The sequence below is a fragment of the Phaseolus vulgaris genome, chromosome 9 (assembly GCF_051622355.1).
Source record: "Phaseolus vulgaris cultivar YP4 chromosome 9, ASM5162235v1, whole genome shotgun sequence".
In the NCBI taxonomy this organism is placed as follows: domain Eukaryota; kingdom Viridiplantae; phylum Streptophyta; class Magnoliopsida; order Fabales; family Fabaceae; genus Phaseolus; species Phaseolus vulgaris.
In genome coordinates this window covers 17,013,339-17,041,326 of record NC_143506.1, presented here as the reverse complement: position 1 = coordinate 17,041,326, position 27,988 = coordinate 17,013,339, and the positions used below count along the sequence as shown (strand labels likewise).

At 33.9% G+C, this 27,988-nt stretch overlaps 4 protein-coding genes and 1 long non-coding RNA gene across 6 annotated transcripts; all 5 read right to left on the bottom strand.

The window, feature by feature from the left end:
- Window positions 1-152: 152 nt before the first annotated feature.
- LOC150025197 (uncharacterized) lies at window positions 153-6,003 on the bottom strand. Its single transcript, XR_016515894.1, has 3 exons — window positions 4,983-6,003; window positions 4,775-4,836; window positions 153-4,450 (listed from the first exon to the last, which is right to left on the bottom strand). It is a non-coding gene; the product is annotated as an uncharacterized LOC150025197 (long non-coding RNA).
- Window positions 6,004-6,421: 418 nt separating this feature from the next.
- Window positions 6,422-8,223, bottom strand: LOC137822935 (UPF0481 protein At3g47200). The gene has a single exon (XM_068627961.2). It carries the CDS (start codon window positions 7,935-7,937, stop codon window positions 6,657-6,659), a length of 1,281 nt encoding a protein of 426 aa, XP_068484062.1. The 5' UTR covers window positions 7,938-8,223; the 3' UTR covers window positions 6,422-6,656.
- Window positions 8,224-10,303: 2,080 nt separating this feature from the next.
- Window positions 10,304-16,833, bottom strand: LOC137822246 (UPF0481 protein At3g47200). The gene is made up of 3 exons (XM_090295663.1): window positions 16,772-16,833; window positions 13,125-13,193; window positions 10,304-11,429 (listed from the first exon to the last, which is right to left on the bottom strand). Exons 1-3 carry the CDS (start codon window positions 16,831-16,833, stop codon window positions 10,304-10,306), a joined length of 1,257 nt encoding a protein of 418 aa, XP_090151789.1.
- Window positions 16,834-17,987: 1,154 nt separating this feature from the next.
- LOC150025196 (UPF0481 protein At3g47200-like) lies at window positions 17,988-19,738 on the bottom strand. Its single transcript, XM_090295404.1, has one exon. It carries the CDS (start codon window positions 19,650-19,652, stop codon window positions 18,393-18,395), a length of 1,260 nt encoding a protein of 419 aa, XP_090151530.1. The 5' UTR covers window positions 19,653-19,738; the 3' UTR covers window positions 17,988-18,392.
- Window positions 19,739-24,522: 4,784 nt separating this feature from the next.
- LOC137822245 (UPF0481 protein At3g47200) lies at window positions 24,523-26,218 on the bottom strand. Of its 2 annotated transcripts, none has more exons than XM_090295971.1 (2): window positions 24,778-26,218; window positions 24,523-24,694 (listed from the first exon to the last, which is right to left on the bottom strand). In XM_090295971.1, exon 1 carries the CDS (start codon window positions 26,023-26,025, stop codon window positions 24,787-24,789), a length of 1,239 nt encoding a protein of 412 aa, XP_090152097.1. In that variant the 5' UTR covers window positions 26,026-26,218; the 3' UTR covers window positions 24,523-24,694; window positions 24,778-24,786. The 2 variants fall into 2 exon arrangements, with proteins under 2 accessions (XP_090152097.1, XP_090152096.1); XM_090295970.1 differs by having other exon boundaries at window positions 24,523-24,671; window positions 24,778-26,193.
- Window positions 26,219-27,988: the final 1,770 nt, after the last annotated feature.

Genomic DNA, 27,988 nt, shown 5'->3' with positions numbered 1-27,988 from the left:
TTAATTTAGATTTAATTCACTTTAAATGGATTTTAAAAAAATCCAAATAAATTTTGATATAGTTAAAATGGATATGGATTTTAAATCCAATCCATTTATTTGAATTTGATTGGATCTATATTGAATTTTGAAAAATTCAATCCATCCATGAGCACCCTAATGATAATGCAAATCTATGTTGAGAAAATAATGATACAACTTGGTGATGGTTGGAAATGTCCCTCTATAATTAAAAGAAACAATTTATATGGAATGAGAACTAAGAAGATGATTTATTCCATGGTCTTGAAATTATTTCTTTAACTCTTGGCTCTTGAGAACGTACACATTCATCTATGGAAAGATGAAGACCATTTAATATCTCCTTACATTTTTTATAGAAAAACCTCAATCTTATACTATAAATATGAGTTTGAGGTGGTAAGAAAGATATGTAAAAGTAGAGAAAACCAAGTTGTAAGTTGAACCGCGGTAAGACAAGGCAATGGCAAGAAAAAAAAAATTGTACCATTTGATTAAAGTAAACACAAGAAGCATATATATAAAATATATATAAAGACGATAACCATCTAATCTATAATTATTCATTATTTCTAACATCCTAAATTAATGGTTAGATTGACAACAAGAGAATAGGACCTTAGGTGTATAATTCAATAAAGAGCTTTCTTGTGCTCCAAGCTCATCCACAAAAAAGAGCGGGTCCGTACGACTCGACATCGATTCGGGCATGTACGACTTGAGATTGGTCCGGGCCTATACGATTCAAGATCAGCTTGGGCCTGTACGACTCGAAATATGCTCGGGACCGTACAACTCAAGATCGGTCCGGGCCAGTACGACTCGACCATTGGCCCGGGCACGCTCGGATCGACATCAGTCTCGGTCCGCTCGACTTAACATCGGTCCGAGCCCGCTCGACTCAACATCGACCCAATCCCAAACACTCGACAACGACCCAGGCTCGTACGACTCGACATCGGTCCTGCCCATATGACTCGACATCGACCCGGGACTGTAAGACTCGACATCGACCGGGCCCGTAAGACTCGACATCAACACGGGCCTGTACAACTCGAGATCGGCTCAGGACAGTACGACTTGAAATTGACACGTGCACGTACGACTTGTTTGGGCCAATACGACTCGATATTGGCCGGGCCTATACGACTCGACATCGGCCCGATCGGATCGACATTGGCCCGGGCCCGCTCGGCTCAATATCGGCCTTGGCCCGCTCAACTCGAAATCGCCTTCAGCCCGGGCCCAGACACTCGACAACGACTCGGGCCTGATCGACTCGACATCAGTTTGGGCCTGCTCTGCTCGACATCGACCTCAACCCAAACGACTCGACATCAGTTCGGGCCTGCTCGGCTCGACATCAACTTTGGCCTGGTCGTTCGGATATCGGCCCGGGTCTGCTCGACTCCATATCGAACCCGAAAGACTCAGCTTGACATGGGCATGGATCGACTCGAGTAGACATTGGCCTGGGCCAACTTGGCTCGATATCGGCCCCGGCCAACTCGGGTCGACTCAATATCGGCCACTTAGCTCGACTTGGCCGAGGGTTGACTAGGCTCGACTTTGGTCCGAAACGACTTAGTCGACATTGACCCATACCGACACGATTCGACTTGGGCCCAGACGACTCAGGTTTACGTGGACTTGGGCAGACTTGACTCAACCTGGGTCCGGATTGACTTGGCTCAACCTTGATCGGGCCATGTCAAAATCCAACCCGGACGACTCGACATTTGCTCGGGCCTGGACGACTAGACATCAGTCCGGGCCCAGACGACTCAACATCGCCCACTAAGCTCGACTTGGCCCAGGGTTGACTAGGATCGACTTTGGTCTGAAACGACTTAGTCGACATTGGCCCATACCGACACGATTCGACTTGGGCCTAGACGACTCAGGTTTACGTGTACTTGGTCCGACTTGACTCAACCTGGGCCCAGATTGTCTTGGCTAAACCTGTATCGAGCCAAGTCAAAATCCAACCCACACAACTCGACATCGGTACGGGCTCGTACGACTCAACATCGGTACGGGACCGTACGACTCGACATCGGCCCGGGCCTGTACGACATGATATTGACACGTACGACTCGAGATCGGCACGGGCCCGTATGACTCGAAATCCACCTAGGCTCGTACGACTCGACATCGACCCGGACCTATACGACATGATATCGGCCAGGGACCGTACGACTTGAAATCCACCCGGGCCCGTACGACTCGACATCGGCCTGGGCCCGGGCCCGCTCGGCTCAATATTGGCCTTGTCCCGCTGAGCTCGAAATCGGCTTCGGTCCAGATGACTCGACATCGGCCCGGGCCTAGACACTCAACAACGACCCGGAATCGAACGACTCGACATCAGTTCGGGCCTGCTCTAATCGACATCGGCCCGAACCCGCTCGGCTCATTATCGGCTTTGGCTCGCTCGACTCGACATCAGCCTTGGCCTGGTCGTCTGGATATCGGCCTGGGCCCGCTCGACTCCATATCGAACCCGAAAGACTCAGCTCGACATGCGCATGGACCGGCTCGAGTAGACATTGGTTTGGGCCAACTTGGCTCGATATCGGGCTCGGGCGACTCGGGTCGACTCAATATCGACCACTCAGCTCGACTTGGCCCGGGGCTGACTCGACACGACTATGGTCCGAAACGGCTTGGTCGACTTTGGCCCATACCGACACGATTCGACTTCGGCCCGGACGACTCAGGTTTACGTGGACATGGTCCGACTTGACTCAACCTGGGCCAGGATTGTCTTGGCTAAACCTGGATCGAGCCAAGTCAAAATCCAACCCGCACGACTCGACATCGGCCCGAGCCCGTACAACTCGACATCGGCCCGGGCCCGTACGACTCGATATTGGCTAAGGCCCGTACAACTCGAGTTCAGCTCGGCCACGTAAGACTCAAAATCGACCCAAGCCCGTACGACTCGAGATCGTCCGGACACGTACAACTTGAAATTGACCCGGGCTCGTACGACTTCAGATCGGCTTAGGCCCATACGACTCGACATCGACCCGAGATCATACGACTCGACATCGACCCGAGATCGTACGACTCGACATCTGCCCGGGCCCGGACGGCTCAGGTTTACGTGGACTTGGGTCGACTTGACTCAACCTGGGCCCGGATTGTCTTGGCCTAACTTGGATCGAGCCATGTCAAAATCTAACCCGGACGACTAGACATCGGCTCGGGCCTGGACGACTCGACATCAGCCTAGGCTCGAACAACTTAACATCGGCCCAGGTTCGGACGATTCGACATTGACCTCGATCCTCTCGGCTCGACATCGGCCCGGGTCCAACCAGCTAGACATCAGGCTCGAAACCGTACGACTAAACATCGGTACAGGCCCGTACGAATCGACATCGGCCCGGGCCCGTATGACTCGAGATTGGCCCAGGCCCTTATGACTCGAGATCAGCTCGGGCTCGTACTACTCAAAATCGACTTGGCCCGTACGACTCGAGATTGTTCGGGCCCGTACGACTCGACATCGGCCCGGACCTGTACGACTCCATATCAACTCGGGCCCATACGACTTGACATCGACCCGAGACTGTACGACTCGATATCGGCCCGGGCCCGTACGACTAGACATTGGCCCGGGCCCGTATCACTCGACATCGATCCTGGCCCGTACGATTCGACATCGAACTGGGCCTACTCGGATCGACATTGGTCTGAGCCCGCTCGGATCGACATTGGCCCAGACCCGCTTGACATCAGTTCGGGACTACTCTGCTCAACATTGGTTCGGGCCTGCTCGGCTCAACATCGGTTCGGGCCTGCTCGGCTCGACATCGGCCCGGGCCTGCTTGGCTCAATATCGGCTTTGGCCTGCTCTACTCGGTATTGGCCCGGGCCTGAACGGCTCGACAATGGCTTGAACCCGCTCAGCTCGACATCAACCTTGGCCTGGTCGTCCCCCGGCCCGCTCGACTCCATATCGAACCTGAAAGACTCAGCTCGACATGGGCATGGACTGGCTCGAGTAAACATTGGCCTGAGCCAACTTAGTTCGATATCGACCCCGACTCGGATCGACTCAATATCAACTTCTCAGCTCGACTTGACCCAAAGTTGACTCGGCTCGACTTTGATCCGAAACGACTTGGTCGACTTTGACCCATACCGAATCGATTCGACTTAGGCGCGAACATTTTCTTCTTTCAATGTTCTCCGGTTTTGCAACTCAATTGATAGTTGTCATCATGACGTGACTTAAGAAATCCAACTGCATAAAAATTATTGGTATTGATGCAGAGTGTACAACGAAGTTGTAAAATCTTACCTCATCTATTTTATATAATCACTTGCTGAATCAAAAACCTCAACATTAAATGGTTCTTCAGGGCTTGTAAAATTTGTAACACCTGTTGTGGTATTATATGTAACACCTTTTCATCTTCTGTAAAAAAAATAAAAATAGTTATTATATTATCACTTATCATTGGGTCATACAACATGAAAAAAATGAATAGGGTACAATTTTGTTTCAAGTCATTTGTAACTCCGTGAAACATAAATTATATTGATCTCAGCCAATGTAAGTCAACCTCAAACAAATCAAGTGGCCAAGCTACAGGCTAAATGTCAGTAATATTAGTTCATATTTCTGAAATAGAACGGGAGAGAGATCCACACATTAAATTACTATACTGGATATAATCATACTCATTAATATAATTTATCTCATCCAGAAATAATTAAAGTGACACAAAGTAATTCTCACCTCATCAGGACCACCGAGATTGTGACTTGCTGTCAGTATAAATGCATCTGTTGCCTTGGATCCTGTATAGAAAACAAAATTTAACCACTATTTTTACTTTAATTCAGCAGAAAAAATTTGTTACCAGATGTTCTTCCACTATGAATATCATGTACCATATTCAAAGAACCATAATAATGAGAACCAAACTGTAGAAAACATTACTCACATCAGCTCCAACTCTTTCACGTATGACAGCGGATACAGCAGGAGTTGAAAGCAATCCATTTTGACCAATTCAAACACGTCTTACACCATTTGCTGCTGACATTTAGTTATAATCTGCAGATTCATTAAGATCATTAGCGATGTGCAAGAACAATATTGACACTAGAAGACAAATATGTTCTTTAGCATGAAACCAATATCCACTCTGTGTCCTCCCATATAATAAAGTCGTAAGTCGAGAGTTATTGAACCAATGGTGTACTGAGTTAAAGAAACAAAATAAGTCTTTTCCAGAGTATAAAACTTTGAAGCTGGAAAATGATATTTTGATTTCTATCTCCTTGTTATCATAAGATCCGAACCTGTACACTTTCATTTGTTTAATTAAAAAAACTAGTATATTTCAAGGCCGAAATCATAAATTATATCCAAAAGACCAGAAGTGGTGAAGTCAGATTAGTCCAAATGCCTGCCTAGGTTAGATGTAGAACAAATCGAATTAAACCGAAAGAAAAAAAATCTCAATTTCATCGAAAAAAATTGTAAGGCTTCAAAGCAACGCAAATTAGAAGTTTTCCAAAGAAATGTTACCATTTTGCCAGCACTTATAAAGTAATTTGATAAACCAAATACTTCAGATACCAAGAAGACTACACTAAAAGCAACAAAATGGACAGTGGAAAAGTACCTGAATAGCTTCCTTTGAAAAATAATGACCATCACCAAATACAACTACTGTTGCATTGCACCGACAATAATGGAAGAAACAGCTCCCACAATCTTACAGTATAATGAAACAAGAAAAAGAAAAAGAAAACAGTTTCTGAAAATATGTGATGAATCCCTATCTTTTTTTGTCATGAGAAAAAGGCATATTCATTTCTGGCGCAGTAAAGCTGATAATAATATTTCACTACCGTGAGTTTGAAGCAAAGTAAAAAAATTGAAGGATTCCCACCTGACTTTTTTTCTCAGTTAATGCAGCACTCCGTTCGAAATTTGTATATAAAAATCCACACGTAACCCATGCTTTATATACTGTATGTAATTTTCGACAGATAGAAAAATGGTTATTTAAAATTTACTTGCATAACTAAATAATTATTATTGGAATTGGATGTAATAGATTTGAACTCAGAAGTATTTTGACGATATTCTATATATAATAATGTACTTCGTTGGATGTTTTCTCATGACGTGATAAGAGGTTGAAAATTTATTTTATGAATGACACAAAGCCATAAAATATAAGACACAGTGGGTTGCAGAGGAAACAAACCACCAAAGAAAAATGTTAATTTGATATTGCAGATCTCTTCATTAAAGTTTACATTTCAACAAAATTATTTAGCTTTTCAAGTTGTTATTTGGTGGAGGTTATCAATTTATCAGCACTCAAGAATGAAATTAAATTAACTATATCAGAACTCTGGAGTCCGATTGAGATTAATTACATCAGATTATATCATGTTCTGCATAATATACTTTAAGAGCATCACTAAGCAATCATAAGAATAATCAGTTACAACACTCAAATTGAGGAAACCATTGAAACATCTCCAGACAAATAAATGGAAACAGGAGAAATTGAAATGATAATAAATAAAACTCACAACAATTAGCATGCAACAGTAACTGAATTTACCAGGTCTTCCAGGGGAGGGGAGGCATAAATTTATTTCTGTGGTAGTACACTCAAAACAGAACAAACTGTTTGAATGACAGAGAGAATAAGGAGAACAATTGCAGCAGTGGTAGCAGCAGTTTGCCAAGGACTGTTACAATAATCACGTCTCAGAGTGGACTTCAACTTATTACAGATATTATCATAAAAATGGCTCAAGTCCTCGCTGAGGGTGTAGTAGTTACAATTGATGTCTGACTGTGAAATATTTTTGGCAAGACTATTGAAGAGATTAACCACAGTTTCAGTGTCCCCTGTCCAATTCACCAGTACTTTCTGTTGGACCAGTGTCTCCACATCTCTGCTGGTGTTTATAAGGAAGTCCAAAATAACAACGTAGTCTGTAATGAAGGATTCATGAGGATAGTGACACTGCTCCAGAGCCACCATATTCCGAAACAAAACTTCAGTGCGGTCTTCCACTTTCAACTGCGGCATTTGAAGAACCCCTCCTGAAAATTTCAAGTCTAGCAAACAGTCACTTTCAAGAACCTTAAATTTCACCCCTGCTTCTGACAATTCACTAGCAGTATGAACATGTTTCAGTAAGTCAAAAGTCCTTTCTGGTCGTCTCTCTGGAGGATGTTGCAAGTGGAAAGTTCTAACTAGATCCGTGAAGTGACTTATGCTAATACTATCATCACGGAAACTCAAGTTAGGACTGTTGTAAAAGCCAAAATATTTAAATGTAAGTTCAGAAAATGAAGGAATGTCATTGTTACCATCAGAAGAGGTAGTGGTGAAAGATTGAGTGAAAAGATGGTTAAGAACATAAAATGGAAGCTGGTTCTCAAATAACAACAAATCTACTGCTATAGTGTCCTCTATCAAGGGAATTGAAAGAAAGGTGCCCTTCTCTATCTCTTCATGATAGCCTTTCCAGAAAAGCTCAAATATAAAACCAGAATCCACCAAGATTATTTGGACCAGTTCCTCCTTCCTGAACTCAAGGGTGTCTGAATAACAGCGGCGAAAATCAGGCTCTATCTCTTCTATGTAGCGGATCCAGTTGTCCAAACTTGTTTTGGTTCGTTCAAGAAATGCCTTGCAATAAATAAGTTTGTGTCTTTCCATGCTTTGAAGGCGAGGATGGGTGTTGTGGTGAAGAGGGCCTATAGAAACAATCTTTGGGGTGTATGCATCTTCATTGTGTTTGCGGATATCAAAGGGCACTCTGTATATGCTACACCCTTCAGTTACTGCTGGCCCTACCCCCTCCAGCTTCTTCCTAATATCGATCACAACGTCCTTCTGCTCCTTGTTGTTCGTCATTCTGGTAACCTAATATGTCCACAAAAGAAAACCCTGGGGAAAATGCAGAAACCTTCCAATTTCTGGATATTACTCAAGATTCGATTTAACAGTAGTGATTGAGATATATGAGTGAAAAATATAAGCATGATAGATGATGTGTGATAGAAAAAGAGAACTAGAGAAATGGGTGATCGATGTGGTTGAAATGTGATGAGCAAAGATGGAATAATGTAATCCGATTCCTTTCTTTCCATGAAATTTCGAGTCTTTGCCACGAAAGTTCTTGTTCTTGCTTGTTGCGTTTCCTGAGAGAATCGGCATAATGAAACTCATTTTGTGAGGCAAGCTTGCTTATCACATACCAATATCTAATATACTTTTTCTATAATATTCGTAATTACACCAGCTTTCTAACTCCTTATTAGAAGTCATCCAAAAATTATATTAAAATAATTAAGTATTATTTAACTAAATTAAACACTATTTTATAAAATTAAAAATATTATTGATATTTAAAATAAAAATTTATAAAATAATTTTTATAAATTTTAAAGTTTTTGTTATTTATATTATAAATTAGTGTTTATTATTCTTTCATAAATTAATTTAAAATGTAGCTAAAATCTTCCTAACTAATTTAGATACCAATTTAGAAACTATTTTATAATTTTTTATTAATAATAGAAATCACTTTATATATGAATAATTTTTTAATTTCTAAAATAATACCTAATTTAGTTAATTTAGTGATTAATTATTTTTTGTCTCTAAACTTGGTTGTTATTTAATTATTTTATGGTAGTATTAGTTCAAAGGTTACCGTTACATACAGATGACAATGCGGGTTGGTCCGTTTCGTATAGACTCGTCCCGTATTTTTTCCACAAAATGCAAGCTGGGTTGGCCCCTGCCCCAGATAGAATATGCAAACTTTTTCTAACCCGTCCAACATAAGGGTTGGCCCACGAGCTTGCGGTTCAGCCTGCATAAGAAATATTTTTTTTAAATTAATAAAAAATAATTTTTTAAATAATTTTTTTGAATGAATTTAATTTTTTTATTTAGATGCATTAGGTAAATGATCTCATAATATTATTCTCATGACACATATATTATTAAAAATTTTTGGAATGTGAAATGTGAGGTTAGATGAAAAAAATATGGGAGTGCAGAAAAAAAAATTACATTTTTAAATTATGTGATTCATGCGGATTAGCTCGTCCTGCTATGCACTTGGTTCGCGTGGATTGTGGATTATGCAAGACGGGTCTATGCAAACCAATGGGTTAGAATAGACCGTCCACCCCGCATTTTTCTCAACGGGTCGTGTAGTGGCCCACACAACCCTCCCCGCTTTGTTATCCCCATATGTTTAACATCTTAGATTTTTATATAAAAATTAGAATTAAAATGATCTCATCCTTTATCTTTTTGTGTTTATTTTTAGGTGTTATTATATATTTTTTTATTAAAATATAAATTATGATTTTAATGGTTATAATATTTTTGGTTAAAATTATTATTAATTTTTTATTTATTATAAATCATATTTTTTTAAAGTAAAACTTGAATATAATAATTTGTCGTAACATATAATATAGTAAAACTTTAAGCTTCAAAATGTGACCTTTAATTAACTTATTTTTACTATCTTTTTTAATTTTTATCTTTCTTATTTTGAATGTTTGTCCTTGAAAAGACAAGCAAATGACATTGGCAATAGTTAAATTAAAAAAAAATATTTAAATTTTTGTAATTAAATCTTTATACAAAGATATACTAACTTAATATTAATTAAAGAATGATCTCTAATCAACTAATAACTAATTATTTTAGTTTTTAAAATTAATTCTTATATGAATAAACTCACAAAATTAATGTTTTTTAAATTATAAATTTTGAATGTGTTAAAGAAGATATTAAAGGGAAAAAAACACTTGTTAATCCTATACTATCTAATAAGTACTTTCATTATTTATTATAATTCTCGAATCTTGTTTTATTCCATGATATTTGTCTACTAGTATTTCCTAACTCATATAAACATACATACTATAAAAAGGGTCCTATATACATCCGTGTAGTTTATCATTTCTATATAAATATAAACATCATCAACCTTCCCAACCACACGTGATGAATACATAGTTATAGCTATTTGCTTGAGTAGAACCTGCATAATCACCAACCTTCGCAGCCACACGTGAGCGCATTCCCTGAACTTCATGCATGCCCATCATTCCTCAGTGAGGAGTAATCTTGGAAGAACTAAATTAGTAAGCCATTGAAACATTTTTCAAACAAAAGGAGTGCATGCAGTAGAAATTGAAAAGAATATAACAAAAGATGAATTTACCAGGTCTTTGGGGGAGAACATAAACACTTTATTTTTGTATTACTTGCAAGATAGAACAAACAGTTTGAACCAAAGAGAGAACAAGAATAACAATTGTTGCAATGGTAGTTGAAGTTTGCCAAGGACTTCTACAGTAATCACGCCTCAGAGTTGACTTCAAATTATTCCAAGGATTTATGTGAAAGGCACTCAAATCTTGACAGATATGAAAGTAATCCAAACTGAGAGTTGATTCCGTTACATTTTGCATAAGAGCATTAAACATTTTAGCCACAAAATCAGTATCTCCTAGCCAGTTAACCAGTACTCTCTTTCGAATCAGTACATCCACGTCTCTGCTGGTGTTTATAAGAACGTCCAAAACTTTAGCATAGTCTGTAATGTAGGATTCGCTAGGATAGTGACATTGCTCCAAAGCCACCATGTTGCGAAACAAAAGTTCAGTCAAATCATCCACATCCAATTGCGAGATTTCAAAAACCCCTCTTGAAAATCTCAACTCTAGTAAGCACTTACTTGTAGTCTTTACCTTAAACCTTACTCCTGCTTCTGATAACTCGGTAGCACTAGGACAGTTTTCAACTAGGTTGTCGATCCTGGACGGTCGATTTTCCTCAGGATGTTGCAAGTGAAAAGTTATGAGCAGATCCCTGAAGTGTCTTATTATGCTAACGTTTCCAGAACTCAACTTAGATGTATTGTAATAGCCAAAATAGTTAAACGTAAGCTGAATAAAGGAAGGGATGTTATTGGTAGTAGTAGAGAAGGAGAGACGGAAGAGGTTGTGAAGAACAGGAAAAGGAAGTTGGTTCTCAAGTAACAACAAATCTAGTCTTATATGAGTGCTCAACCAAGGTATTGAAAGAAACGTATCATCCTGAGACTTGTTATCATCATGGTATCTCCAAAAGAGCTCAAGTATAAAGCCGCAATCCACAAGAATGATCTTGACCAGTTCCTCTTTGTTGAACTCAATTGCTTCTGAATAACAGCAACGAAATTGAAGCTCCACTCCTTCTACGTAATGGATCCACCTCTCCAAACTTGTTTGTGTTCGTTCAAGAAAGGCTTTGCAATACATGAGTTTGTGTCTTTCCATGGTATGGAGACGAGGGTGGCGGTTGTGGTGAAAAGGACCTATATGATTTATTTTATTTAATTAAACAATGACTTAAGCCTGAGTTAGAATAATCCAACAATAATAAAAATCAAATAAAGGTGAATGTCGACTCGTTTGATGTGCAAGGAAATATTATGTTGAAAATTACATGGATTTGATCGATTCTAGATTTTCATTTGCGTTGATATCCTATTGAGTATTAATATTTTCATCAATATACTTGTTTATTTTCATTTTTCTCAAATAATTTGAAATATTTCCTTCTTTTTTTCAGAACAAACGCATGAGTTTATCTCTTTTCCTTTTTTTCCTCATTCTTCAGAGCAAAGTGTAGATTTTGTTTTTCGTTTATGTCCATGTAGATTTTGTTTTTCGTTTATGTCCATTTAAACGCGAGGTAAAACTTTCTCTTTTTTCTCTCTTTCTTTAAAGAAAACTATTATAGCAAGGATAACAATGATCACGGCCCACTAGACTTAAGACCCAACCAACATGGATGAAAGATTATATTATCTAAAAGGTTATGCTAGTTTTAATAATTTAAGTTTGTAATATGGAATCAGGGTCCAACTGCGTGTATCAGCCCAAACATAACCTATTTAGGTGCCAACCATAAATAATACATGAATGAAGTTTTCCCTTAACTCAAATAGTGTCTTTCCTAAGGATTCAGTATCACAAGCCTAACATTGGTGCTTTCATCGTCATTCCCCATGCCTCCCAAATCTCAATCTAAAGATCTTGATGAAATCTTCTAAGTCATCCAAGAACGGCTCTCACCTATGCAAGCTCAAATGGACGCCATCGAAACCCGACAAATGAATATCGAAGCCAAGAATGAATTCTTGCATTCATCACTCACATCCGTAATAGACAAGTTTCCTCTCTCCCACCTCCTAATATTCCCCACATAATTGTACACAGGATCAGTCCTACACTCAGTACCAAAACTAGCCTTGTCATTTTTGGAAATTGGGTTCCAGGATATTTATGGATTGATGGATTTGGAATGCATTTTTTTTTACTTGTGAATTGACGGATCCATAATGCATTTTTTTGACTTATGGATTAGTGAATCTGGAATGTATTTTTTGACTTATGGATTGTTGGATCCGGAATGCATTTTTAACTTTTGCAAACATCAAACATCAAAAGTCAAAAAATACATTATGGATCCACCAATCCACAAGTCAAAAAATACATTGTGGATCTACCCATTCATAAGTCAAAAAATGTATTCCAAATCCACTAATCCATAAGTTAAAAAATACATTATGTATCTACCAATTCATAGATTTCACAAAATCCACGTTTCAGAAACCTATAAACCCATAAAGGTGCCTTTTCAAACAAAAATAGCGTGATATTTTAAAAAATTAGAAATGCAAGAAGAAACATTTTTTTTAGCCATCTTAGCATGGGCAAAATCTAGTCAAACTAATAACATTTTTAACTTGGAAGTTTCTTCTTGCACCCTACATTTTTTTCCTGCACCTTACATTCTTTGAAATACCAAAATTACCCTTTCATAGTTTTATGTGATTCCAGCATAAGAATTTTGTAAGAAAAAGGAAATTCATAAAACAAAAAATCATTCCAAAATATCCTTTCCATAATAATTTTTTTTTTCATTTTCATATTGGTAAATCCATAATTAATAAAATGCGTTTGAGAAAAATATGTTCTGAAAATATTTTGAAAATAACAATCTAAAAATCATTTATTAAAAGGGGTAAAACAGTTTTTTTTTAAAATAATAAAATGAAAGAAGACATTTATTAAAGTGAAGAAGAAACAACTTTTATAAACCGAGAGTATTTTTTTTCCAATTTAGTATCGGTTTAACTAACAAAAACTTATTGTTTTTTTTTCTAATAACAATAGTGTTGTTGTGTTTGTCTAACTTTTGCATCCATTCTTGATTTTTTTGACACACGTTAATGTAGTGATCAATTTTTTTTTTTAAAACATTGAGTTTATTTTTAAAGTGTTACTGTCTTATATTTATTTTTATTAATTATAAAAAAATAATTTTATTTTTATTTTAACCTCTAAATTAATTATTGTAATTTTATATTATTATATAAATTGTTTTTTAAAGATGGTTCGTGTATCACACTGATTACATACTAGTTATATCAAAATCAAAATTAGTGCAGGGTTTACAAATTTTTAAATTACATTAGACAAATCTAATTCCTAAGTGCATGTTTATATTAAAGTTGATAAACTCAAGTTTAGGGTAAATTTAATTTCGAAAACTGAATTTGCAGAAGCAACATGTGCTTTGCTTCTGAAGTTTTAAATTTCTACACAAAATTTTAACGTAAAAGTATATTTATTTAGCGTAGCAAAATACATCAGGAAACAAAAATTATTTTTCAAACTGATTTAAAAACTAAAAATTAAAGAAAAAATAAAATAATAACCGCTTTACTAATAGTTAATATATTTTATTAATTTTATATATCTCATTTGTAGAGAAAATAAATAAACAAGATACAAGGGAGAAAAACATTTTAAAAAGAGTTATATTTTATTAATCAGATACCTATTATATACGAGTAATATTGAATTTACAAATTCTACATACTATTCTCTATATTTATGTGATAATTGTTTTTAGACTTATATGATAATGGTTTTAAACTTATATCTATAAGTATATATAAACCTATATATAAAACAAATTTTCCATTATAACTATTTTTTTATATACAAATTTTTCCTCATTTTATCAATAACTATTTAATATATTTTATTTTATTAATATAATGAAGTATTTTGTCATTTAATAAAAATTATTTAAATTTTTTTTTTAAATTAATATTAATATACGATTTTTATATAACTCCTCACTGTTTTTTTAATTCTTTATTTTTTAAAACAACAAAAGAATATACGCTCACACATTTTCACACCAAATCTTACATCTTAAATAAAATAACATCTACTTTTAATCACTTTCTGCACTCTATTGTTTGTTGTATGTAGGTTATATTTCTATAATCGTAAAAATTGAGTAAAAGAGAAAAAAGTGGATACAGAAATACGCTGATTTCCACTACAAGTAAAAGTAAGTTAGTGTGACTATATTCTGATCTCAATACTCAATCCTCCCCTGAAAAAGCTTAAAGTGAAACTCTTACATAACTTGTTGGAAAAAAAAATGGGATGATAACATAAATAAAATTGAAAAAAAAATATTGATAACTCTTAAATCACCTCACACTACCCTTCTAGTTGTTTTTAATGTTCTAGATGTTCTTGTTAGGAAGACATGTATATACTGTAATTGTTAAACCACGTAAATATAATTATTTTCCTATCTTTTTGTATAGAATGAAAAAGCTCTTCTGTTGATTTCAGTTTAGATGCAATAAAACCACAAAACAACAACACTATAGCTAAGCAATACATTAAATCTTAATTTGCAACAGAGACTAGTAGAACAACATTGAACTTCAGCAAAGGACTACATGAATATGTAGAACATCTAGATAAGAAAACCATCGAAACATTTTCAGAGAAAAGGAATCGAAATTCAAGAAAGGCGAGTGGAGGACAAAGCTTGGTTTGATAATATCATATCAACATCGTACGGGCCTGGACCGATCTTGAGTCGTACGGTCTCGGGCATATCTTGAGTCATACGGGTCCAGGCCGATGTCGAGTCGTATGGGCCCGGGCCAATCTCGAGTCGTACGTGTCCGGATTGATGTCGAATCGTACGGACCCGCTCTTTTTTTTGGATGAGCTTGGAGCACAAGAAAGCTCTTTATTGAACTGTACACCTAAGATCTTATTCTTTTGTCGTCAATCTAACCATTAGTTTAGGATGTTAGGAATAATGAATTATTTAGGGTTAAACGATTATATATATATATATATATATATATATATATATATATATTTCTTGTGTTTACCTTAATCAAATGGTACAATTCTTTTTATTTCTTGCCATTGCCTTGTCTTACCCGTGTTGAACTTATAACTTGGTTTTCTCTATTTTTACATATCTCTCTTACCACCTCAAGACTCATATTTATAGTATAAGGTTAAGGTTTTTCTATAAAAAATGTAAGGAGATATTAAATGGTCTTCATCTTTCCAAAGATGAATGTGTACGTTCTCAAGAGCCAAGAGTCAAAGAAATAATTTCAAGATCATGGAATAAATCTTCTTCTTATTTCTCATCCCATATAAATTGTTTCTCTTAATTATAGAGGGACATTTCCAACAATCACCAAGTTGTATCATTATTTTCCCAGCATAGATTTGCACATATTTGTTATCATTAGGGGTGCTCATGGATGGATTGAATTTTTCAAAATTCAATATAGATCCAATCAAATTCAAATAAATGGATTGAATTTAAAATTCATATCCATTTTAACTATATCAAATTTATTTGGATTTTTTTAAAATCCATTTAAAGTGGATTAAATCTAAATTAAATTCACTTTGTTAATTAGATTAAATTCACTTTGTCAATTACAGACTAACTGGGCCTAAGTCGACTCAACCTGGACGCGGACCAATCCGGTACAACATCGGTCCGAGTCCGCTTGGCTCGACATCGACCCGGGACCGCTTGGCTCAACATTGGCTTGGGACTGCAAGACTCGACATGGACTCGAGCCCAACCGGCTCGACATCGGCTCGGGCCCGAACGACTCGACATCGGCCTGGAACTGGACGATTTGACATCAGCCTAGGCTCGAACGACTCAATGTTGGCCTAAGCCCGGACAGCTTGTCATCTTCCTGGGCCCGCTCAGCTTGACATTTGCCCGGGCCCGCTCGGCTCAACATCCGTCCGGACCCACTCGACTCAATAGTCGTCTCTAAACTTGGTTGTTATTTAATTATTTTATTGTAGTTTTAGTCCAAAGATTACCATTACATACGGATAACCATGCGAGCTGGTCTGCCCCGTATAGGCTTGTCCCAAATTTGGCCCACAAAATGCAGGCTGGGTTGGCCCGCCTCATATAGAATATTCAGACTGACTTTTCTAACCCGTCTCGCATAAGGGTTGGCTCACGGGCTTGTGGGTCAGTCCGCATTTTTTTTTAAATTAATCAAAAATAATTTTTTAAATAGAAATTTTGAATGAATTTAATTTTTTTTATTTATATGCATTAGGTAAATGGTCTCATAATATTATTCTCATGACAGATATTATTAAAATTTTTGAAATGTGAAATGTGAGGTTGGATGAAGAAAATATGGGAGTGTAGAAAAAAAAATTCTACATTTTTAAATTATGTGGTTCATGCGGGTTAGCTCGTCTTGCTCCGCACTTGGTTCGCGTGGATTGTGGGTTATGCGAGACGGACCTATGCAGACCAATGAGTTAAAATAGACAGCTCACCCTGCATTTTTCTCAGTGGACCGTGGACTGCTATGCACAACCCTCCCCGTTTTGTTATCCATAGATGTTTAACATCTTATACTTTTTATAAAGTTTAGAATTAAAATGATCTCATCCTTTATCTTTTTGTGTTTATTTTTAGGTGTTATTATATTTTCTTATTAAAATATAAATTATGATTTTAATGGTTATAATGGTTATAATATTTTTGGTTAAAATTATTATTAATTTTTTATTTATAATAAATGTTAAATAATTTTTTTAAAGTAAAACTTTAATGTAATATATTTTGTAACATATAATATTGTAAAACTTTAAGTTTCAAAATGTGACCTTTAATTAACTTATTTTTACTATCTTTTTAATTTGAATGTTTGTCCTTGAAAAGACAAGCAAATGACATTGGCAATAGTTAAATTAAAAAAAAGAGTATTTAATGTTGTAATTAAAGCTTTATACAAAGATATACTAACTTAATATTAATTAAAGAAGATAGCTCAAGAAAATTCTTATTACTAATAATAATAATAATATTATTATTATTATTATTATTATTATTATTAATAAATTTGACTATAAGATATGTAAATTTAGAAGGTTATGAAGATTGTATCATAGTGTATGACTTTATCATTCAAATGCATTTATAGCTAATAAATCAATAATTATATACTAATACTACAATAAAATAACTAAATAGTAATCAAATTTAGAGATAATAAATAATTATTTAATATATTAACTGAATTATATACTAATTTAGAAAATAAAAAATTATTCATTTTTAAAAGAATTTGCATTATTAATAAAAAATTATAAAATAATTTATAAATTTGTATATAATTTAGCTACCTAAACTTTAAAGACTAATAATTTATATTATATTAGTCTTTTAGAGACTAATTTAAAATCTAAAATATTAATCACTAAAATTTTGATAGGTAATGGTTAGATATCAATTTAGAAATCATTTTATAAATTTGTATCAGTAATAAAAATTACTTTAAATATCAATATATTTCTTTTAGTTTATAGATTGATCTCTAATCTAATAAATTAATAACTAATTATTTTAGTTTCTAAATTTAATTTTTATCTGAATAAACTGACAAAATTAATGTTTTTTAAATTATAAATTTTGAATGTGTTAAGAAGACATTAAAGGCCAAAAACACTTGTTAATCCTATACTATCTAATAAGTACTTTCATTATTTATTATAATTCTCCAATCTTGTTCTATTCCATGATATTTGTCTACTAGTATTTCCTAACTCACATCAAAAATACATACTATAAAAAAGTCCTATATACATGCGAGTAATTTATCATTTCTATATAAATATATACATCATCAACCTTCCCAGCCACACATGATGAATTCATAGTTATAGATATTTGCTTGAGTAGAACCTGCATAATCACCAACTTTTGCAGCCACACGTGAACGCATTCACTGAACTTCATGCATGCCCATCATTCCTCAGTGAGGAGTAATCTTGGAAGAACTAAATTAGTAAGCCATTGAAACATTTTTCGGACAAAAGGAGTGCATGCAGTAGAAATTGAAAAGAATATAACAAAGATGAATTTACCAGGTCTTTGGGGGAGAAGATGGACACTCTATTTTTGTATTACTTGCAAGATAGAACAAATGGTTTGAACCAAAGAGAGAACAAGAATAACAATTGCTGCAATGGTAGCTGCAGTTTGCCAAGGACTTCTACAATAATCACGCCTTAGAGTTGACTTCAAATTATTCCAAGGATTTTTGTGAAAGGCACTCAAGTCTTGACAGATACGAAAGTAATCCAAACTGAGAGTTGATTCCGTTACATTTTGCATAAGAGCATTAAACATTTTAGCCACAGAATCAGTATCTCCTAGCCAGTTAACCAGTACTCTCTTTCGAATCAGTATATCCACGTCTCTGCTGGTGTTTATAAGAACGTCCAAAACTTTAGCATAGTCTGTAATGTAGGATTTGCTTGGATAGTAACACTGCTCCAAAGCCACCATGTTGCGAAACAAAAGTTCAGTCGAATCATCCACATCCAATTGCGGGATTTCAAAAACCCCTCCTGAAAATCTCAACTCTAGTAAGCACTTACTTGTAGTCTTTACCTTAAACCTTACTCCTGCTTCTGATAACTCGGTAGCACTAGGACAGTTTTCAACTGGGTTGTCGATCCTGGACGGTCGACTTTCCTCAGGATGTTGCAAGTGAAAAGTTCTGAGCAGATCCGTGAAGTGTCTTATTATGCTAACGTTTCCAGAACTCAACTTGGATGTATTGTAATAGCCAAAATAGTTAAACGTAAGCTGAATAAAGGAAGGGATGTTATTGGTAGTTGTAGAGAAGGAGAGACGGAAGAGGTTGTGAAGAATAAAGAAAGGAAGTTGGTTCTCAAGTAACAACAAATCTAGTCTTATATGAGTGCTCAACCAAGGTATTGAAAGAAACGTATCATCCTGAGACTTGTTATCATCATGGTATCTCCAAAAGAGCTCAAGTATAAAGCCGCAATCCACAAGAATGATCTTGACCAGTTCCTCTTTGTTGAACTCAATTGCTTCTGAATAACAACGACGAAATTGAAGCTCCGCTCCTTCTACGTAATGGATCCACCTCTCCAAACTTGTTTGTGTTCGTTCAAGAAAGGCTTTGCAATACATGAGTTTGTGTCTTTCCATGGTGTGGAGACGAGGGTGGCGATTATGGTGAAAAGGACCTATAGAAACAACTGTTGGGGTGTAGGCATCTTCCTTGAGTCTACGAATACAATAGGGCACTCTGTAGATGCAACACTCATCAGTTACGGGTGCCTCTGCCCCCTTCAGCATCTCCTTAAAATCCACCACAAAATCACTGTGGTTCATCATTCAAAGATATACATAAACCAAAACAAAGTTAAAGTGTGAAATTAAAGAGTTCAAAAAGGAGAAAAGATGAAATAGTATGTGAGGTGTTTGTTAAGCTTTTAACTTGTTAATGGTGAAATATTTAAGAACTTTTTAGATTAGTCAACTCTAATTAAGTAAGAACCAATTGATCAATTTTTTAATCACATGATATTATAATCTTACCAATTGGCCATTTTTTTTAATAGAAGATAGATAATGTATGTTACTAAAAACATTAACAAGTTATAATTGTTTAAATAGATTTTATATCTTCATTAATTTTGTGATCTTATCATGTACAAAAAAAAATCACTTACATATGAAAATTGTTAAAATGAGTATTTAACTTAATTTTGTGAATTCTATGACTAACTTTACAAGTTAATACTTTTGAAATATTTTATTAATAATTCTTAATTTCCTTCATGCTGAAATGAAGGAAACATAAGAAGAAAAAGTAGGAAAAAAAAGGAAACAAATAGGATAAAAGTATATATTGTTTGGTGAAAAGAAATGAAAAAAATAATTTTTAAAACTATTTCGTTTAGGAAAATATTATTGTTAGTAAGAATGAACAACAATAACATTTCTGTATAAATTCTTGCTCCAGGAAGAATGTTGTTACATGAGTCTAACAAATTTATAATATTTTTTTTACATTTCTACTTATCCAATTATTTAACATTTTTTTTTCTGATCCATCTTTTTATCTGATATCACCTTATTGTGCATTTTTTTATACTTAAGTCATTGATTAGGCTATTCTTGTGTTAGTCAAGTTGTACAGATTTAACAGTTAGTAATAGTTTAGGCATTTGTATTTTTAAATTATATATGTTAGACTATTATTTAGTATTTGCAATTTGATATTAATTGATAGTGATAATAGAAAGTCAATTGCTTCTAATAGTTTTATAATAATATTTTTATAATTTATTTTCTATCTACCGTATGCACGATTGATATAGTTGTGCAAAAATATTGTACATGTTGTGCTAGCGTTAAGGAATTTTTATTTTCTTCATATATCTAATCTCTATTGCTTTCACATTTTTAATATGATATTTTATGAATATTTTTTAACATAAAAAAAAAGGTTATGTGCTTTTGTTTCTTCTGTCTATAATTCTATCATAGTTTGCTTGAAAAATAAAAATAAGTTATTATCTATTAATAAATCATACTTTCAAAGTTCCATATTAAAACCAAAAAAAAAAGCATTTATATTTAAAAATAAATAAATTTTCATGGTGCCGCTTACATTGACATCCATCTTTTATGAGTAGCCAATTTGCACATTGCATATATAAAGTGAAGAAGTTCTGCAACTTAATTTTAAATTTAGTTTTTCGAAAACCGTTTTGAAATTATATGTTTGTCAGGGAATAATTATTCAGATTTCGAGTAAATTACACAACAAATTTTATGTCTCTCAGTAAATTTACTTATGCATCTATTGTTTTTTAAACATTATTAAGTAGACACAAGTCATCCGTTAAAATCTTATAATTTTATTGAGACTTCTAAATAATTAATTTATACTTATATCACTAAAAAAAAGTATGAGAATTAGCTGACGGGTAATGATTATCGAAGATTAGAGTGGTTAAGCCCACACTATCATCTTTCATAATAAAATATTACTAAAAGAAAATTTCATTCAATAAAAATAAAATATGACTTATTTTATTTAATTAAACAATGACTTAAGGTTGAGTTAGAATAATCCAACAATAATATTATGTTAAAAATTATATAAATTTGATCGATTCTAGAATTTCATTGTGTGAGTTGATATCCTGTTGATATCCTATTTTTTTTAAACAAACCCATGAGTTTATCTCTTTTCCATTTTTTTTCTCATTTATCAGAGCAAAGAATAGATTTTGTGTTTCGTTTGTGTCTAATTTACATGAGAGGTAAAATCTTTTCTATTTTTCCTCTTTCTTTAAAGAAAACTATTAAGACTCAACCAACATGGATGAAAGATTATATTGTCTAAAAGGTTATGTTAGTTTTAGTAATTTAAGTTTGTAATAGAGAATCAGGGTCCAGCTACGTGTATCAACCCAAACATCACCTATTTAGGTGATGCCAACCATAAATAATATATGAATGAAGTTTTCCCTTAACCCAGATAGTGTCTTTCATAAGGATTCAGTAGCGCAAGCCTAACATTGGTGTTATCGTCATTCCTCATGCCTCACAAACCTCAATCTAAAGATCTTGAGGAAATCTTCTAAGTCATCCAAGAATGACTCTCAGCTATGCAAGCTCAAATAGAGGCCACCGAAACCCGACAGATGAATATCGAAGCCAAGAATAAATTACTGCATTCATCAGTCACATCCGTAATAGACCAAGTTTCCTCTCTCCCACCTCCTAATATTCCCCACATAATTCCACACAGGATCAGTCCCACACTCAGTACCAAAACTAGCCTTGTCATTTTTGGAAATTGGGTTCCAGGATATTTATGAATTGGTGGATCTGGAATGCATTATTTTGACTTATGGATTTGTGAATCCGGAATGTATTTTTTGACTTATGGATTGTCGGATCCGGAATGCATTTTTTAACTTTTGCAAACATCAAACATCAAAAGTCAAAAAATACATTATGGATCCACCAATCCATAAGTCAAAAAATACATTATGGATCTACCAATTCATAAGTCAAAAAATGCATTCCAAATCTATCAATCTATAAGCTAAAAAAATACATTTTGGATCTACCAATTCATAAATTTCGCAGAATCCACATTTCAGAAACCTATAAACCCCATAAAGGTGTCTTTTCAAACATAAATAGCATGATATTTTAAAAAATTAGAGATGCAAGAAGAAACATCCCATTTTTTTAGCCATCTTAGCATGGACAAAATCCACTCAAACTAATAACATTTTTAACTTTGAAGTTTCTTCTTGCACCCCTACATTTTTTTTCCTACACCTACATTCTTTGAAATATCGAAATTACCCTTTCATAGTTTTATATGATTCCAAAATAGAGATTATGTAAGAAAAAATATTTTCGAAATAGAAAATTAAAAAAATAAATTATTCCAGAATATCCTTTCCATAATACATTTTTTTATTTATTTTCATATTGGTAAATCTATAATTAATAAAATGCGTTTCAAAAAATATGTTTTGGAAATATTTTTTGAAAAGAACAATTCAAAAATCATTTATTAAAAAGAGTAAAACTGTTTTTTTTTTAAATAATAAAATGAAGAATGACATTTATTAGAGTGCAAAAAAAACAACCTTTTATAAAATCATTTATTTTTTAATTAACATGGATTGAACTCACGTCATCTAACTAGTTCTAACTTTTTTTATCAATCTCATGTTAAGTTGTAGATGCAATTTGCTTTTAATAATCTTATAATGATGTTTTTATGATTTATTTTTTATCTGTGAATATGTATGGTGTAGTTAATTGTACTAAGTCATTGTACATTACACATGTAACTTTTTTTATTTACCTTTACCTATTGCTGTAATTTTAGGATAACTTCACATTCTCAGTTGACTAAATATTACGTGAATATCACTTTTTACTTATTGAATTTTACTATAATTTGATATTTTTTTAGAAAAATTAAAAGTAATATTAAATAAATATTAAAATAGTATATGAGAAACAATTAATTTACTTAATTCTCTTTAAATGAAAATATTCTATCCACTGAGAAAAAGTGGGATGGCAGACATACCCAACTCACCCCACTTATGGAAGTACTGACTAACTCAAAAGATATAAAATAAAAGTTAAAAAGTTAACTTAAAGCTTTTTTTTTCAAACATCATCATGAACTGGTATAATTATGCATTGTTAATTCTAAAAATATATAGACAAATCTAATTCCTAAGTGCATGTTCAGATTGAAGTTGACAAACTCAAGTTTAGGGTAAACTTAATTTCGAAAACTGAATTTGCAGAAGCAACATGTGCTTTGCTTCTGAAGTTTTAAATTTCTACACCAAAATTTTAACGTAAAAGTATATTTATTTAGAGTAACAAAATACATCAGGAAATTATTTTCCAAACTGATTTATAAACTAAAAATTAAAGAAAAAGGAAAATAATAACCACTTTACTAATAGTTAATATATTTTATTAATTTTATATATCTGATTTGTAGAGAAAATAAATAAACAAGATAAAAGGGAAGAAAAACATTTTAAAAAGAGTTATATTTTATTAATCAGATACCTATTACATACGAGTAATATTTGAATTTACAAATTCTACATACGATTCTCTATTTTTATGTGATAATTGTTTTAGACTTATATGATAATGGTTTTACATTTTATATTTATTCCTAAAAGGTCGATTACTCATTATAATTGTTTTTTTTAACAAAAATACTTTTCAATTTTACTCTTATTTAATATGTCTCATTTTATTAATATAATAAAATATTTTTTTTATTTTAAATTACTTAAAAAATAAAATTATTTTTAAATTTTTTAAATTAATATTAATATACAATTTTTATATAACTTTCCACACTCTTCCCTTAATTTTTTATTTTAAGAACATAAGATAAAAAATTTGCCATTTTCCACTAGTAGTAGTTAATGTGGTTGTCTCTCACAAGTTAGTGTGATTATATTGTGATGTCAATACTCAAACCTCCCTGGAAAAGGTTAAAGTGAAACTCTTACATAACTTATTGGAAAAAAAGGGATGAAAACATAAATAAAATTGATTTTTTTTTATTGATAACTCTTAAATCACCTCACATTACCCTTCTAGTTGTTTTTAATGTTCTAGATGTTCTTGTTAGAAAGACAAACCACTGTAAATATAACTATGTTCCTAACTTTTAAGTGTATAGAATGAAAAAGCTCTTCCGTAGATTTCAGTTTAGATGCAGTAAAACCACAAAACAACATCGCTGTAGCCAAGCAATACATTAAATCTTAATTTTCAGCATAGACTAGTAGAACAGCACTGAACTTCATGCATTTCCGTCATCCCATCCTGAAGAAGAAATCAGCAAAGGACTAAATGAATCTGTTAGAACATCAAGATAAGAAGACCATCGAAACATTTTCAGAGAAAAGGAATCAAAATTGAGAAGTCTTACTGTTCGGTGCTACAATGTTTGGAAGATAGAACAAACTGTTTCAATCAAAGAGAGAAAAAGGAGAAGAATTCCAGCAATGGAAACAGCAGTTTGCCAAGGAGTGTTACAATAATCCCGCCTCAGAGTGGACTGCAATTTGTTCAAAGGGTTTCCACAAAAAGCATTCAAGTCGCGGCAGAGAACAAAGTACTGAGAACTGAAATTTATATGTGTGATGTTTTTCCAAAGACTGTTAAACATGTTAGCCACAGAATCACTCTCCCCTAGCCAGTTAACCAGCACTCTCTTTCGAACAAGCAAGTCCACATCTCTGCTGGTGTTAACAAGAAAGTCCAACACAGCAACATAGTCTGTAATATAGGATTCTTCCGGATAATGACACTGCTCCAAAGCCACCATGTTCCGAAACAAACGTTCAGTCCAATCTTCCACTTTCAGCTGCGGGATTTCAAGAACCCCTCCACAAAATCTCAAGTCCAGTAAGCAGTCACTTTGGAGGTTCACCTTAAACTTCACACCTGCCTCTGACAACTCAGTGGCACTGGGAAAATGTATTATTGATTCATCAGCCTCAATCCGTGTTTGCAAAGGGTATTGCAGGTGAAATTTTCTTACCAGATCCGTGAAGTGCTTTATGCTAATATTTGAATATGCCAATCTGGATCTATTGTAATAGATGAAATAGTCAAAAGTTAACTCAAGAAATGAAGGGATAGGTGTGGAGGCGACGGAGAGATTGAAGAGGTTTTGAAGAAGAAAAAAAGGAAGTTGGTTCTCAAGAAGCAACAGATCTAATCTTATATTAGTGGTCAACCAAGGTTTCATGAGAAAGGTGTTGTTTTTCCCAGACCATTCATTGTAAAAGGTACACCAAAACAGCTCAAATATAAAACCAGAATCCACAAAGATGATCCTCACCAGTTCCTCCTTGGTGAAGTAAAGGGTCTCTGAATAACAGCTACGAAATCTGTGCTCCACTCCTTCTATGTACTGCACCCAGCTCTCCAAACTTATCTTGTATCGTTCAAGAAAAGCCTTGCAGTACATGAGTTTGTGTCTTTCCATGTTGTGGAGGCGAGGGCTATTGTGGTGAAAAGGGCCTATGGAAACAACCTTTGGAGTGTAGGCATCTTCGTTCAGCTCTCGGATATCGAAGGGGACTTTGTAGATGCAACACTCCTCTGTTACTGGAACCTTCGCTCCCTCCAGCATCGCCCTAATCGCCTTCACAACACCATCCTCGCCCATCCTTCTTCTACTAAGGTTAGATTCTGATACCAAAATCAACAAACTATTGCTATCAATTTTGCATCTGAAGGGAAATTATACCACCTATCACACAAATCCTCTCTTTCCATTCAATTTCCAACTCCCTTCACAGAAGTTTCATCCACTCTGCTTTACAGTAAAAATACAAATTTAACCTAAAAATATAATGGTTAAATAGTTCTGACTCTCCAACACATCGCGTTGAAAGCGTCAAGTACACTCAGAAAACATATTATAAGTGATCCGATAATGATCTGATAAATTCTAATAAATTCTTATTAGAATAGGCTAATATTTTATTAAAAAATGAATTTGTTTAACTTAACCTCATAAAATCAGTTTATAAGATGATATTTGCATTTACTTATATACATAAAATGTCTTCATATCTAATTGATGAGGGATCTCAAAACACTAGTTAAATGAACCACTTTATTCGATATTAAAAATTAATTAATAACATAAAATTAATGTATGAAGATAAAATAAGAAGATACACGAAAAATTAGTTAATATCATTTTAGTAATCATACAATAATTCATTACAAACACTATAATAAATATAATTATAAAAAATAAAGTATGTTTTTCTTTTAGTATATTAATCACACTTAAACATAACATTTACTTTCTTCATGAATAAAAAATGACAAATACGAGAAGAAAAAAAAAAGAAAAAAACATAACCTAGAAACAATCATCAGTTATTTAAATATTATTTATATCTGTATATTAATATTATGACTTTAGTACTTTATTTTTACTGAAGCTTGACTGTTTTGAGAAATGTGTTACTGGATACCCCCACACATTAGTGGAATAATGATATAATAAAGTCTGGCATCTAGTCGAGCTGATGTAGACATGTTGATGTTTTCTAAAACTTTTCACTCCAACTTATTTTATTATTTTTATATTTAATAATTTAATTTATATTTTATTTAAATAACTTGATTTGGTATATTATTATTATTTACGGTTGTAATAAGAATGTCAAATTAGAACAGTGGTGTCAAAACATTTTTACTGGGTAAGAGTAGAAAAAAAAAAAATAGACAGAAGAAGAGTAAAACAGAAGCTTCTTTCCAGAATACACAGATTTTCTGTAAAATGAAAGAATGAACTAAGAAATGGAATTAAAATTAGAATAAATTTTGTTTTACCGTCATTGTATATGTATATATCAGCGTCCTTCTTTTTCATAAGTTCTTTCGAACTCAAGTATATAAATAATGTTGCAAAATGTGTGGATAAGCTAAAAACAGTTATATTTATAGACAATTTTTGAGTTCCGTCATTTTATTTACCGAAATACAGTTGCTAACACTTGTTCTCTACAGTTCCAAAAACATTTGTTCTCTACCGTCAAATCAATGCAAAGCAAACCTATACTGTTAGAAGTTTGAGCCATGGGTGCCTCTGTGTTTCGTTTGGGCTTATGATCCAATGATGCTTCAGTAATGGTTGGATCACACAGCCCTCTAACATACGGCTTTTTCTTCCTGCACCTCCATATATTCTCCTTTCACCTCCTTAAATTTTCATATTTCCAAATACCTCTGTAATATTTTGGATTATATAATCTGAATTTTTTTTTTCAAATTTATAATTCGCTTTCGATTACATAATTCAGAAGTTTTTTTTCATATGCATAATTAGTTTCTGGATTATGTAATCTAAAAGTCTTTTTCAACTTCCGAATTACATAATCTTGAAGTTTTTTTTCAAATGCGTGTTTGGATTACATAATCCAAAAGCTCCTCTATAGGGATGACACAAGAAGGATAAAAAAGATATTTTCACGTTGGATATGGGGTGACAGAAGAACCTATGGAGGTGCAGGAAGAAAGTGTAAGGTACGAAACTTGTTTCCCTTAATACCTTATATATATTTTTATATCTTATGCTTCGCTTCGTAAATCATAAAAAGAATCAAATAGAG

Bases quoted from the DNA above. Each gene is read 5' to 3' on its own strand.
- LOC137822245 (XM_090295971.1), bottom strand. From the start codon at position 26,025: ATGGGCGAGGATGGTGTTGTGAAGGCGATTAGGGCGATGCTGGAGGGA.
- LOC150025196 (XM_090295404.1), bottom strand. From the start codon at position 19,652: ATGATGAACCACAGTGATTTTGTGGTGGATTTTAAGGAGATGCTGAAG.
- LOC137822246 (XM_090295663.1), bottom strand. From the start codon at position 16,833: ATGGATAACAAAACGGGGAGGGTTGTGCATAGCAGTCCACGGTCCACT. The intron at 13,194-16,771 runs GTGAGCTGTCTA...GGTTTATAAAAG, and splicing joins TCCACTGAGAAAAATGCAGG to TTGTTTCTTCTTCACTTTAA. The intron at 11,430-13,124 runs TTTTAATAAATG...TGTTTAATTAAA, and splicing joins AAAAAAAACTGTTTTACCCC to TAAAATAAATCATATAGGTC.
- LOC137822935 (XM_068627961.2), bottom strand. From the start codon at position 7,937: ATGACGAACAACAAGGAGCAGAAGGACGTTGTGATCGATATTAGGAAG.